This window comes from Alternaria conjuncta (assembly GCF_024043145.1).
Source record: "Alternaria conjuncta strain BMP 0040 chromosome Unknown scaffold_4, whole genome shotgun sequence".
NCBI classification, from domain to species: domain Eukaryota; kingdom Fungi; phylum Ascomycota; class Dothideomycetes; order Pleosporales; family Pleosporaceae; genus Alternaria; species Alternaria conjuncta.
The window spans coordinates 92,590-106,059 of NW_026250093.1; the positions used below are offsets into that span (position 1 = coordinate 92,590).

At 52.6% G+C, this 13,470-nt stretch overlaps 7 protein-coding genes across 7 annotated transcripts; 4 read left to right on the plus strand and 3 right to left on the minus strand.

Annotated features, from left to right (window-relative positions):
- Positions 1–627: 627 nt before the first annotated feature.
- J4E85_002849 (uncharacterized protein) lies at positions 628–2,339 on the plus strand (the record flags this gene model as incomplete). The annotated part of the gene is made up of 2 exons (XM_051467122.1): positions 628–1,084; positions 1,141–2,339. The coding sequence occupies 2 exons, from the start codon at positions 628–630 to the stop codon at positions 2,337–2,339; spliced, it is 1,656 nt and encodes a 551-aa protein (XP_051328281.1).
- Positions 2,340–3,002: 663 nt separating this feature from the next.
- J4E85_002850 (uncharacterized protein) lies at positions 3,003–3,428 on the plus strand (the record flags this gene model as incomplete). Its single annotated transcript, XM_051467123.1, has 2 exons — positions 3,003–3,206; positions 3,276–3,428. The coding sequence occupies 2 exons, from the start codon at positions 3,003–3,005 to the stop codon at positions 3,426–3,428; spliced, it is 357 nt and encodes a 118-aa protein (XP_051328282.1).
- Positions 3,429–3,799: 371 nt separating this feature from the next.
- Positions 3,800–5,497, minus strand: J4E85_002851 (uncharacterized protein; the record flags this gene model as incomplete). Its single annotated transcript, XM_051467124.1, has 1 exon — positions 3,800–5,497. The coding sequence occupies one exon, from the start codon at positions 5,495–5,497 to the stop codon at positions 3,800–3,802; it is 1,698 nt and encodes a 565-aa protein (XP_051328283.1).
- Positions 5,498–6,423: 926 nt separating this feature from the next.
- On the plus strand, positions 6,424–7,371 carry J4E85_002852 (uncharacterized protein; the record flags this gene model as incomplete). The annotated part of the gene is made up of 1 exon (XM_051467125.1): positions 6,424–7,371. One exon carries the CDS (start codon positions 6,424–6,426, stop codon positions 7,369–7,371), a length of 948 nt encoding a protein of 315 aa, XP_051328284.1.
- Positions 7,372–7,752: 381 nt separating this feature from the next.
- Positions 7,753–10,508, minus strand: J4E85_002853 (uncharacterized protein; the record flags this gene model as incomplete). The annotated part of the gene is made up of 5 exons (XM_051467126.1): positions 7,753–9,404; positions 9,475–9,520; positions 9,567–9,721; positions 9,802–10,260; positions 10,310–10,508. The coding sequence occupies 5 exons, from the start codon at positions 10,506–10,508 to the stop codon at positions 7,753–7,755; spliced, it is 2,511 nt and encodes an 836-aa protein (XP_051328285.1).
- Positions 10,509–11,256: 748 nt separating this feature from the next.
- Positions 11,257–12,141, plus strand: J4E85_002854 (uncharacterized protein; the record flags this gene model as incomplete). Its single annotated transcript, XM_051467127.1, has 3 exons — positions 11,257–11,296; positions 11,349–11,414; positions 11,465–12,141. 3 exons carry the CDS (start codon positions 11,257–11,259, stop codon positions 12,139–12,141), a joined length of 783 nt encoding a protein of 260 aa, XP_051328286.1.
- A 94-nt stretch (positions 12,142–12,235) lies between these two features.
- J4E85_002855 (uncharacterized protein) lies at positions 12,236–13,249 on the minus strand (the record flags this gene model as incomplete). The annotated part of the gene is made up of 1 exon (XM_051467128.1): positions 12,236–13,249. The coding sequence occupies one exon, from the start codon at positions 13,247–13,249 to the stop codon at positions 12,236–12,238; it is 1,014 nt and encodes a 337-aa protein (XP_051328287.1).
- Between the last annotated feature and the right edge of the window lie 221 nt (positions 13,250–13,470).

Here is a 13,470-nt window from a genome sequence, read left to right on the forward strand (position 1 = left end):
AAGGGTGGTAAGGCGAATGCAGCGATGTTGAGGTTGCAAGTAGGGACATGATGCATCGCGGAATACTTATTCAGGGAAGGCGGAAAGATGCGTCGGCTGATGAGCACGGAAGGTGAAGCGAGCGCGGGGTAGCGAGGAAGGTGCGCCGAGTGTGGGGAAAATCGATGCCTGATGCTGAGGTTCAACGCCACAACACGAAAGCTGCAAAAACCTTAACATTCTTGTACGAGCCTCTGAAACAAAGCTGGCAATACAGCCGGTATATCATGCCCAGGCTCTTCCCGGGCATTCAACCACGCGAGTGCCGAATGAGGGAGGTAGCCTCGGGAACTCCCCGCAGTACTCCTCTCCTCCAATATATTCCACGGAAGAAATAGACTAAACTTGAAGTCGCGCATCATAGTCCCCTGATCTGCGCATCATATCCAAACATGTCGAGCGCAAGGTCTTCCACTTCGAGGAGTACTTCCGGCATACGAGAGGTATACGCACGAACTCATTCCTTCCACCGGTAAAAGGTCGCTCGCGGCTTCTTCGTGTTGATGATGAACTCAAAATGCGAAAGTATAAAGAGACGGGATGTTCGTATAGACGGGTAGGAAGCACATCGACCAGGACATACACACCATGATCTTAACCAACTCTGTTCTTCTGACCCTCGCTGGAGCGACCCATGTCGCGTCGCAGTCGTTCCAGCAGACGCCTGTTATGGGTTGGAACTCCTACAACCAGATGTCATGTAGCCCAAACACCCAGAAGATCACCACCACCATTAACTCGCTTGCGAGTCGCGGTTTCGTCGATGCTGGCTACAAGTTCTTCCAGATCGATTGCGGATGGGCTTCAAGAGATGGACAACGGAACGCTACTAGCGGTGCACTGAAGGTGGATCTGAAAGCCTTTCCGGGTGGGTTGAAGCCTTTGAGCGACCTTGCAAGATCAAAGGGCATGAAATGGACAATGTACTCGGATGCCGGTGTGAGAATGTGCGACCCAGAGGCGCCGAGCCCTGTCTTGGGCTCATTAGGTCATGAAGCTGCGGACGCGGATTTCTTCAAGACGCTGAACACTGAATACGTCAAGTGTATGTCCGAAGGAACGTGGTCGCGCACTGTGATCATCAAGCTGACAGCCTTCCAGATGACAACTGCTACGCCGACGGGCCTGCAGCTAGCCAGAACGCTCCCAAGAACGCCAGAACCGATTTCGTCACCCGATTCGGTGTTATGTGGAAGGAGCTACAACGAGTCGGTATCCCAGGAATGTTAATCTGCCAATGGGGTGTTCCTTTCACGACCTCTACAGGTCTCCAGGGACCCGCTCAATGGACGAAGCCCATCTCGACATCCTTCCGACTATCGGACGACATTACATCAGGTTGGGCGTCCATGTTCCGCATCTACAACCAAGCTGTGCATATCGCCAAGTCCGGTCTAGTCGCTCCAGGACACATCGCCGATGCTGATCTGCTCATGGTCGGCAACTCTGGTATGACATTCGACGAGCAAGCTACGCACTTCGCCGCGTGGGCTATGCTGAAGTCCGCGCTCATGGTCTCGACCGACGTAGCGGCTCTGTCGAACGAACTCGTCGCTGTTCTGCAGAACAAAGACCTGATTGCGATCAACCAAGACTCCGCTGTCAAGCCGGTCACTCTCCGTCAGCGTTGGAGCGGGGACCGCGACCTCTGGGCTGGCGACCTTGCCAATGGAGACATGGCCGTCTTGGTCGTAGACCTCAGCAACACTGTGCGCACGCTGAGCCTGCAGCTCTCCGAACTCGACATCGCATCGGCATCTATCAAAGATCTCTGGACGGGTAAGACTGTCAGCGAGGCTTCCCTCTCCAAGCAGGTCAAAGCGCACGGATCTCTCGCCATCCGCCTCTCGAACATTCGCCGCTCGACAGCGGCCAAACCTACTTACAAGTACGTCTCTGCATCGACAGGCTCCCTCTCCTCGGGAGCATCCACCCAGTCCTGCTCCGGCTGCACCTCGTCCAACAAAGTCGGCAACCTGGGCGGCTCGTCAAACGGTCGCGTAACGCTCTCCAACATCCGCACCTCCAAAGCGACACAGACAGTGTACTTTGACTACATCAACGGCCAGGTCGACTACATGGGCGGCAGCAACGAGCGCGTCGCAGCGATTAGCGTGAACGGAGGTGCGGCAAAGACCGTCAGCTTCCCTCTGAGCGGATACAACTGGGACAAAGATGTATATAAGAACTACGGCGTCGAGTTGTCGGGTTTCAGCACCACGGGTACCAATACCATCACCATCTCTGGTGTTGGAAGTGCGTACGCGCCGGATGTTGACAGGATTGGTGTGATCGCGTAGTGTGCGACCGGCCTCAATTCGGCGCGTTTCTGTCTTTCCAGCCACGCTTGATTAGCCGGCTCAGCCACCTTTCTAGCGGTCTGGACATCTCCTTTGCGACGTACTACGGATGTTTATGAAGCACAATGAATGAACATCACTATATTTTCGGTCCGACGCCAAACCTCCGGCTGGGTATCATGTACATACGCACACAATCCGCTCTTCTGTAAGCGTTCTGTCAGCCAAGTTCACCGCATCATCGCATTGAATTTCTCCGTGTCGAAATCTCGTGCGCTAATCGAGTGGTTGTTTGAGCTCTCCCATGTGCCAAATCTTACGATGATTGATGCGATATCTGCGTATTCGGTGTTTCTCGCATCTAGGCTTACCTGGTAAAATGACTGACCGCGTTTCCAGCGCAGCGCAGCATAGCACAGTGCATCTGACGTATGCGCATCTCTTAGCAATTCAGCGCATGAGCAAATATTAAATATCTCGGCCCTACAATACGCAGGTACAATGATGAATACATAAAGATCTTCACATCCTCCGTTTTTTGCTTCATCACTCTAGATCTACAGTCGCACATCACCACTTCAAACTTCATTCTCCAACCTCAACAGATATCCCAAGATGCAACTCCAGTACCTCCTCCCTGCCGCGTTCTTTGCCGCCGCAACCATGGCCGCAAAGTTCAACGGCTTCTCCAATGTTGCCTGCCAGCAGTACGACGGCACCTACATCCCCATGACAGCAACCCAACTCCAAGATATCGTCGTCAAGAACTGGGCGACTACGCAAGAAATTCCCGAAGCATCGCGCTCCTTCACTGCGCCTGATGACAGGAAGCTCTGCCCTTCCAACTCGGATGATACGTACAAATGGGTGAGTAATATGATCATGTAGCTTGGCTTGGTGAAATGGTTGCTGACTAGTCTTGTTTTTGCGTTCTAGGTCTCGATCCCGCAGTGGGGGCAGGGTAGCAAGTGGCCCGCTGGTAATGGTGGTGCGCTGGCGGTGGTTTACTACAAGGAGACTGATACGTACAATGTTTGCCGTTATCTTGCTGCTGCTCAAGCGGATGGGTACAAGGGTGCATGCAAATAGGTTGTTAATGGGATAAATGCAGTGTTGACAGGAACAGTAGCATTAGCTATAGAATGTACTCTAGAATCGATGGTCCAGACGCGAATGAACTTGTTCCCTGGCTCTTATCACTGCCTTTCTTTGTCGCGTGCGATACTACTCTGGCTGAAGGATGTGAGAGTTGGAGAGGCATACGAGAAAGGTGTATGATGGGATGTACAGCTAGCTCTAGTAGACTAGACATCGGTGTGACTACGTCACGGGTATGTTGCAGATAACTTTGGATGGAGTTACAACAGGCGAGAACTTTGTTCCTCATCTCGAGTGTGGTCAATCAAGCAAGAATCGCTGTGGCTACTAAGCTTTCGCAGTAGTAGGCAATATCCATTGGTCTATATGACAAAGGGTATGTAATTCTGGCCAGTTAATCCAGATGGAGAGTACTCGAAGGTTTCCAACCCATCTGAAGACACCCACTTCCATGGGTGAGCTCCACATAGTAGCTGCTGAAGCTCGTACGTTGCGAAGAAGGCTGGGACTCCTCCGGCCGGCAGTGCTGTGCACTGGTATCCGAAGAAGCCATACCACTCGTCGTAAAACTGTTGTGGCGACCAGGCCTTCCTAACCGAGATCTCTCTTGTGGAAGCCCATAATGCACCGGTATCTCCATCAAAATGAATAAAGGATTCATCCAGAGTGATGCGGCGAACCATGGCATGGAAAGAAGGTGGGAGATCACATGGCAGCTGGAAGCGGTCTCTCATAGCGTAGTCGTGTAAAGTTTCGTCGTCATCAGGCTCGTAGCGGACCAGTCTGCGATCGATCTCATGGTGTTGCTTTATGTAGTCGGATTCTGCCAGGGCCTCTTGCAGACTGGCAGCGTGCTTTAGTACTTCCCATAACAAAGTTGACTCGGTCTTCTGGCCTTCGATCACTACCTTGAGGGCATTGGAGTTGACTCCGTTGGCGGAGAAGGATTCAAGTTCGTCCAGAAAATCGGCAAAGGGGCGCAACATATTCTCTTTGGGGATGACAGTTTGGCTCCGTCGATGATACTTTGTTGATTCTAACCATACTGGATGCATCAGGTTGTTCCAGAACCCTACTTGTAGTTCGACACGAAGATGTGGATTTTCCAGTAGGAAAGGCGTGAGCCCCCGCACGTGCGACTCTGGATATGCCACGCCCCTCTTGTCTTCTTTGATTATGATTGTCGTACGGTGAGATATGCGATCGGTTGGTGGTAGTGCTTTCAAAAAGTTGATAGCAATGGACGTTGCAGAAAAGTACCAGGCGACAGGCACCATTGGTTCAGAGCGCGGGTCGATCTCGCCGATAAGATCGCGACGCGACGGGTCCGCTAGATAGGACTCGAGGGTCAGATCAGACTCTGTAGGTATCAGCCACCAGTTTGGTTTCCATGCAAGGACAATGTTGTGGGACCCAGGCAGGAAGGGCGGCATCATGCCATGGCACATGTAGGGACTGGAAGATGCCCTGGCAGCTGCATCCTCGAATGCAGGATGAGAGGAGGCTAGATCGAGGGTGTATTGTATGGCGTCGCACAAAGTCGCCGACGTCTGCCATCGCCAGGTATGGTCCGAACGCGAAACCGAGTTCTGCGCGTACAAGTCTCGCCCATGCTTGATAGCGCTGTATACGGCGCGATAGTAACGAGATATGCCGGGAAACTGCGCAGCAACCCGATCTACAATGGTTGGGGTGACGCACCCGTCTTGAGCAACGTGATGTAGTATGTGCATCTTCATACGCCGTGACAGCTGTAGCAGGCGTTCGAAGCGGCCGGCTTTGGAGTCAAGATTGTTGAATTCGACGCCGTCTCGGTGCGAGCGTGCAGGAAGGAAGGTTAGAGTGTTAGCTCGCTTGGCCACACCCTTCATCTCCTCGGCTGCTTGCTTGCAACAGCGTGTCAGCGCGTTCTTGTCCTGATGTTTGTTCTGGCTCTCATACCGCATCTTGTTTGAGGCATAGTCGTAAAAAAGGCCCTTCTCGTCATGCGCATAGTGTTCGTATATGTTGTCGCGCAGCTCGCGAGGTAGGCGGAAGAGAGGGGATTGTTGCTGATCCATCATCGTGAGAAGTACGATTGCGTTACTCCCAAAAAGTAATGGCAGGATGGTATCAGTGAGGGTAGATATGGAAATGCGACGATGAGAAACGATGGTTTATGTGCGTTCGGGACATCTGTGGATCCCGAGGTCGCCAGGCATCAGCGGGTCACGTGACGACCCAACTTTGGTTCGGTAACACCAACCTTAGAATCGCTCGGTACTACCAATGTACAGTCGTGAAGTGGCAAGCTCTGAGATTCTCAATCAATGTGTAGCCGAAACTGCGACATTGTTCTAATACAGCATACCCCTGGGGCCATGTGAGCAGCGATGAACACAACCGACGTACATCAGTTTTCACGACAACTCGTGTGGGGTAGTAAACTGCATAGCATACACGCCTCTTACTTGATCAAACGAAGATGCGATACGCTGGTATCACATATGAATCTGCCAGCGACGAGCAACCACTTACGATGAGTTGGATAGACGACGGCGTGTGAGTGTGTACCTACCTAGGTAGGTATATTCCCACGCACGTGCCATCGAGGTGCCGTGTGGGATGGGTCCCGAGGTCCTACCGAGAGCCATGGCCTCTCCAGAATGCGCCCCCATCATCGAACATTCTCGCATTCCTTGTGGTTTCGGAAGCACCAGATGAAGACGCACGGTCTCTTGTCGGTCATGGTTCTTTGTCGATCATTGCCCTTTTCCTACGCGTTGCTCGGTGCTATCGCAAAATGAAGTCTCCTGCGTCAAAGCTTGGCATCGCTGCTGAGACAACGGTGGAAGCACCTGACCCGCCCTCATACCTGCGACGGTATAAATCAGATAGACAGACACAGATCTCTGTTGCTGGTTAGACTCGCAGAAGTGAATTTGAGCATCCGCCAGAGATCATACCTACCCATTCTTAATCTTCTCCTATTTTCGAAACTTTCTCCATGCTTCTCCGCAATGACAAGTCTTACAACGGCATATTCGACCCGCTCCAGAGCCTAACGACTACGGCATGTACCAGCCAGTATTCCGGCAACCCCTCTCCGCTCGCTCGTCTACCACGCGAATTACGCGACCAGATCTACGAGTATGCCCTGGGTGCGGACATGATGCGCATATTGAGTTTCGGCGAGACGAAGATCATAATGCTGCCAATCTACGCACCGGGTCGCGTGTACTGTGATCAGGAAGACGGTCTTCCGATGTGGATGCTATCTAGCAAGACGATTCTGTCTGAAGCACTCGAAGTCTTCCACCGAACGCAGTGCTTTGAGCACATCGACCTTGCGCCATACGCCCAATGGAAACTTTCGCCCACCCGGAGGAACCCCCTGGTACTCAACCAAAATATACGTCACGTAAAACTCAACGAGCCACTCGAAGTGGTCGGAAATTCCTTTCCATTACCAAGTTCCTGGCATCCCGGATATAACGATACGTTTCTGAAGTGTCTTGCGTTATGGAATCCGCCGGAACTGGACGTACGCTGTGAGGTATTCTCTAATAATCCGGAAGGACCTCGCATGGATCCAAGCCAGGTACCAAAGTGGCACAGTAAGGTCCCTGTGCGGAACCCCGATGTACGTGATCGGTTCAAACAGCTTCGCGGACGGTGCAGAAGCATGTCAGTGGAAATCAAAGTCCCTCACGGTTTTCAGGAGAACGGAAAGCTTTTGGATAACGCACGAGCTTGGGCTGAGCCTAAGCTCGAGCACAAGAGACAATATTTCGCCGACTTATGTCAGTCGATTGAGGCATGGGCGAGGGAATTGGTTGGCGGAAGCACGCGCTTCTTACTGAAGAACGAGAATGACGGAAGGAGCAATTGGAAGAATGGAACTCCTCCGGGAAAGTACTTTAGGGCCATATGCGAGGCGCAAAGACTCGGCTAAACATGTCGCATAGGAGCACTGAACAACATTGGCAATTGGTACTGGCCTTGCAATAGTCATCAACATCAATACAGTAAATTTGAGCTCCTTCTAATAGTCTCAGTCTTTTCCACTTCATACCATTACAGACATACGCGCGTACGGCCGCATCTCTCCTGTGGTGTCTCTTACCAGATATTCCTAGCTTTGGAAGAATTTAAGCCCTGGCTCCAAATTGAACAACCTACATGCACCGCGTAGTTCTCATCGGTGGTCTCCTTGGAAGGACCGTAGAGCTAAGAATGTATAGGTATACCATGAGCAGCAGAGTCCAGTAACTTCCCTCTACCACCATCACTGTCCACAGAAAGCGCAATAACACCTCCTCTTCCATAACTACCCTCACTTCCCCCTCCGCAACCCCCTCAAAGTCCCCGCAAACCTCCTCCGCGTCACATACACAAACCACATAAACACCACCGCAAACACCACGCTCCCCGCCCCCGTCCTCTGATTCATCCCCGCCTGCTTCTTCGCCTCCTCATAATACCCCTTCACCTTCTCCGTGACGCCATCATCCCTCTCCAAATCAGGCATAGCCATAATCTTGACCACCAACGCCGACCAGCCCGTGAAGTGCTGGGTACGTTGTCCAGCGCCTTTGACAGGGTCGTATTGTTCCCAGATATAGCCTGTTTGGAGGTACGAATTGAACACGGTGTGCACGATGTTGCTGCGGAGTTCGATGTAGATTTCGCGGCAGCGTTGTTGTGAGGGGCCGGGGATTTGGGCGAGGTCGAGGAGGTTGGTGAGGAGGAGGTAGTTTATGTTTATCCAGATGGGCGAGCGCCAGTAGTTGTCGTCTTTTCCGTATGCGTCGTCTTCGGGGCTGAGGCTACGGACGCCAAAGTCGGTCCAGAGGTGGTTGGGGTCGCGGAGGAGGGTTAGCATGGCGGGGAGATGTGGGTGGGAGGGGTCGGTGAAGCCGGTGAGGAGAGGGAAGATGGAGATGTAGCCTTTGTGGCAGGCGTGCGTGTGTAGGTCGTTGCGGACTACGGCGTCGCAGTAGGTGTTTGGTTCTTTTGACCAGTGTATCGTGTCGATGTTGGTCTTGATGCCGCGGATGTGGTTTTGGTATGTGAGCGCGTCGTGGGCGTTTTCGGTGAAGAAGGCGATGCGTTCTAGTGTTCGTGCCATTACGCCGACCCAGCACAAGGCGTCCAAATGCAACTCGGTGATGTCGGGAGGTTCCGCTCGAGGGTAATCGTCCATTCCGCTGGCGAAATTCGTGCCTGGAGTCCGGCCACGCCATCGGTAGCCCTCATTCAGATTGGCCGATGGAATCGAATGGGCCTCAACATCTCCAGATTGCGACTTCCGGAACCAATCGTAGTGCTTCTTGAGGTACGGATACATCTTCGTCACCAAAGCTTTCCCCGTCTCTGCTTTGGCAAGGTACAGGGATTCGTGACCATGATACTTGGTCGTCCCTTTCAGCATATCGATGAACTTTGAGATGACCAGAAACATCGTTGGTGGATTCGCAATGTGCGGGAATTGGGTGACGAATTCAGCAGGCGTGGCACCCTCGGCTTCCGCGCCTAGAATCTGCTCTCTTGCTATCCAGCCATCATCATCCATGAGGTTTAAGAGCCAGTCGCGAATCACCTCGAGAGCGAGATCAGCATCCCACTCGACGACAAGGAGAAGATGAAAGCCCTCATCCCATAGGAAGCCCCTTGGAAAGGCTGCACGAGATGGCGTATGAGTGAGGAGCTCATACGGGCCTTTCGTCTCCGGTGTTGTATGCTTCTTTGCGTCGACTGACTTCTGCCAGAAGTTTGCAGTGGTCTCAGCGTATATGGCCTTCTTCGACGTGTCGACCTTGGCAGTGCCGGTAAAGTAGCCTAGTCCACCTAGCAGATTGGAGAAAGTATTCCGAGAGAAGGCGCGGTGCATGACGGTGGTGAAGGGGGTTTTCGGGGTGAACACTGCGTCGAAGTTCTTGGCGAAGGATGCGAGGGTTTCCTCTAGACTGGTGGTAAGACCGGCGGCTGGAAGGCATTAGCATGTCTAGTTTATGGGGGCGCTTGTCCGTATAACATGGCGGAGGTGGGTACTCACAGGTCATGGCTCGCTTCGCAGTATCACTCGAGTACAGGATGTCGAACTGCTTGAGGTTAGTCGAAGTATAAACACATGATCGTGGTGCTGACCTCGAATTCCCCGTGGCACACCAGCTGCACTAGCTGCAAATTGCCATTGCCCGGAGCGTTGCGCAGTACGATATCATTTGGTCCTGGCTCGGTGCGGTCTTTCGTTTGGTCTTTCAGCGACTCCAAGAAGGTGGCTTCTTGCATATGCTCATCAGCTGGTTGTTCATGACACGATGGGGAGATTCGAAGCACAGGTAGATGGGATTGAAGAAATCATGGCATTCATCGTACTTACATTTGCCCTGCCACAGCCTATCTTCCGTAACGTTCAGCGTCTTGATATACGCTATTTCACGTTTCTCATCTGCATTGATGGGTACAGGGATATGAATACCCGCATTACCCAACTTCGGATGCGCAATATTCATATTCACAGCTTGAACCGTCTTCTCGTCGGCCTCAAACTGTTGACGCGCTTCGAGCTTGCAGTCGGCACAGGCTTCCATGGCCTCCATGCCAATGTAGAAGACCACGGTAGTCTTGAGGTCTTTGGGTGCATCAGGCCTAGGCATGCCCTTGATGCGCAAACCCCAATTCCCCTGGCTCTGGCCTTCAGAGTGCTTTATGAACTCGGTTATGAGGTTTATCTTGTTTCCGACGTCTTCTATCATTTGTCGGCCGCCTTCTCGTGTATCGTATGAGATCCAACCGTATTTGGCCATGCCGTCGCTCTGGTTCACGTCATGTCGGAGTGCTATAGAACTAGTTAGCGCTGTACGCATATCCTCAAAGTGTCTGCTTACTCGTCTCTACATCTTCCAGCTTTCCCCACATGACGCCCGCAATGAGACTTTTGGGCATGCGGGCGCGCAGCCCCAGATACAGATTCGGACGATAAGGGCCCCATAGCAGCGATTCGTTGCTAGTCGGTACCTTGTGGTCGGCGGCGGACACGTGTGGGAGGAGCGTGAAGAGGAGCGCGAGGAGGGCTGGCGGGAGCATAATGACGTCGAACGGGTACGACGCGTTTCACGACGCGTTTGACCAATTGCTCTCAAGCTCTTCGGGACGACTGCGGTGGCGCGAGGCTTCGGGGCATATCTCTGCTACGTTGACTTAGCTCTTAGCTCTTAGCTGACAGCGACAGCAATGCGCCGGCTATATCGGACATATTTGCCCAGGCAGAGCGGCCTTGGTTCCTGCTGCGTTGTGATTGGATGACGCGTGACGCCATGGCCAAAAGAACTCTACTTCCATCTTCAATCAGTCGCACGCGATAAGAATCACAATTCGCTTTACTCATCGTTCGAAAGATCTACAGCTGTATTCGCCTGCGATGGGGTTTGGGTCAGTTACAGCGACTGGTCGTCCGTATGTTACTACGAATGCAGTCATTCGGTGCCCGTCATGCCACAGAAACTTCAACCTTTCCAGGATGCATTTCGAAGCATACCTGGGTAGTACACATTACACAGAATAACACCTACTCTTGACGCCAAAACATGATACAGGGCTGAAAGCATAACAAGGATGCCAGCTATTCCAACCCGCCAACCTCCCGCGCGACGTCAGCGGTCCACTCACGCCGCCGAGCCCCCACAATCTGCAAATGCGGATGAGCGAACTAAAAGCCAGCCATCCCGCCTTGGATGCTGGCGATCCCGATCGACTCCAGGATAGCAAGATATAAAGACTTTTACGCGATTTCTGACACAGAACAAATTTCGAGCCATTTCAAGATTACATCAACATGGAAGAACAAGTAGAGCGCCTAGTGAACAAGGTCTGGGGTATGTGATATTATAAGTTGGAAATAAGATACACGTACTGACGAGACCGCAGACCAATATCAAGATGTCCCTGCATCAAAGCGCTTGCTAATCGCCGTATCCGGTATCCCAGGGTCCGGTACAGTACACGCACGAACCTCAACCCTCCAACCCGCTGACCACGACCAGGCAAAACAACACTAGCAGCCATCGTCTCAACCAAACTCAACGAGAAACATGCACAGCAATCCCCTGGTACCGCTAATAGCAACCCACTCTCAGCCTTCATACCAATGGACGGCTTCCACCTCTCGCGCCAACAACTCGATGCAATGCCCGATCCCGACAGCGCCCACGCGAGAAGAGGCGCGGCATTCACATTCGACGGCGACTCCTTCCACAGCCTCGTGAAAAAGCTACGCGACCCCATATGTCCAGAGACCTCAACACTCTACGCCCCCAGTTTCGACCACGCGCTCAAAGACCCCGTCGAAAACGACATCGCCATCGCGCCATCCGTCCGCATCGTGATTTTCGAAGGCAACTATTGTTCTTTGAACAAGGCGCCTTGGAACGAAGCTGCGCAGCTCATGGATGAGCTTTGGTTCGTGGATGTGGACTTTGATGTTGCGAGGAAGAGGCTGGTGCATCGCCATGTTAAGGCGGGGATTGCGGGGAATGAGGAGGAGGCGGGGAAGAGGGCGGATGAAAATGATCTTGTTAATGGGAGGGAGATTGTGGATTCGAGGCTTGAGGTGCATGAGTTGGTTAGGAGTGTGGAGGATGGCGGGTGGGCGCCTGAACAGCAGGGGGTGGGGGATGGGGCGGATGAGGGGAGTAAAGGGGGGATGGCGGGACGGGTATGATGATGTGTTTGCTGATATCTAGTATTGGCAGTGGGTTACCTAGCTTTCTTCGCTGTTCTCGGCCCCTAAGTCTAGACGCTGCACTACCGCGCATTCATAATTTCTGCGTGGAAACCCTGATAGTCCTCAAGACTGTTTCCTTTTCATAGTAGGACGTGTCTCTCGTATCATCGCATTCGTGCACCTCCGCATCACTACCAACGATACCCTTCGCCCACACTTCCACCGTCGCCTTCTCCTCGAAAAGCTGATCCGAACTGTCCAATTCGCAGTGCTCGCACACGTTACTCTGAAGTTCCACAGTCAGGCCTCTGCAACACCCACGAAGTCCTTCTATCTTGCCATCTAGGCTCTTTCTTCGCTTTTCCCTTCTCTTCTTGTTGTGTGCGTCCGCTTCTGTACGCACATAACTGCACACCTGGCAGAAGAATGCCACTTCGCAGACGAATTTAACGTCTTTGAGATCTGGTTGGAGCCGCTGCAGGTATTGCACAAACATGGTGTCAACCTCGTCCGGCGCAAGCCACAGGTCTTTCGCGGCGCCTGTAGCCCCTTGCCAATTCAACGTGACTTTCCATGTCATTTCGACGTTCTTAATGCTGTTGTTGAAGAGAAGTGTGTTTTTATACTCGCTGCGGTCCACCGGGTTGGGTGGTGCACGATAACATGATTTCGCACTGAAAACTCTGCGGCGAACTTTTGGTGTTAGGCTTACTCTTCGTTTTGTTCTTCCATATTGTGTGGTTGGGACATATGTCTGCGTCCTGTAGAAGAGTTCAAGCGCTTCCCCAAGAATCGTTTTGCACGAAAGTAGCCATTCGGGAAGGCCCATATAGTGGTCATCGAGACAGCTCGAGGGGTACTTTCGGTTTTTGGCATCGATGGCGAGGTTACGGTAATGAAAGGTAGTTTCATCGGAGCCGAATGCGTGCTCCCAGATCATGTCGCGCAATTCGCGGGGCAGGCGAGTGAAGATTGGTGACTGCTCATTCTGAGTGGTGATGAGTCTTGATCGTTCAAGATCCTCTTTTGTGCTGCGTTGGCGGCGCTTACGGGGGACGTAGGGTCCGTCGTCGGGTGAGTAGCGTTTTGCGTTGCGGAGATGCATGTTGGGAGGTGTTACTATCTGGCGAGAGCCTGACAGGAAGGGGCGAGATGAAAGTACGCCGCTACGAAGGCGATGCTGTAGAGATAAGAAAACATGGCCTCACGAGTGGGATCGAAGTTTAAGTAGCTGTCGTATTGACATAGAGCTAACTGGATGTGGCTAGCGTCGTGTCTCTGACGAAGACCGAGGCCTCGATACCTAGGTATGGACGACTATATTGG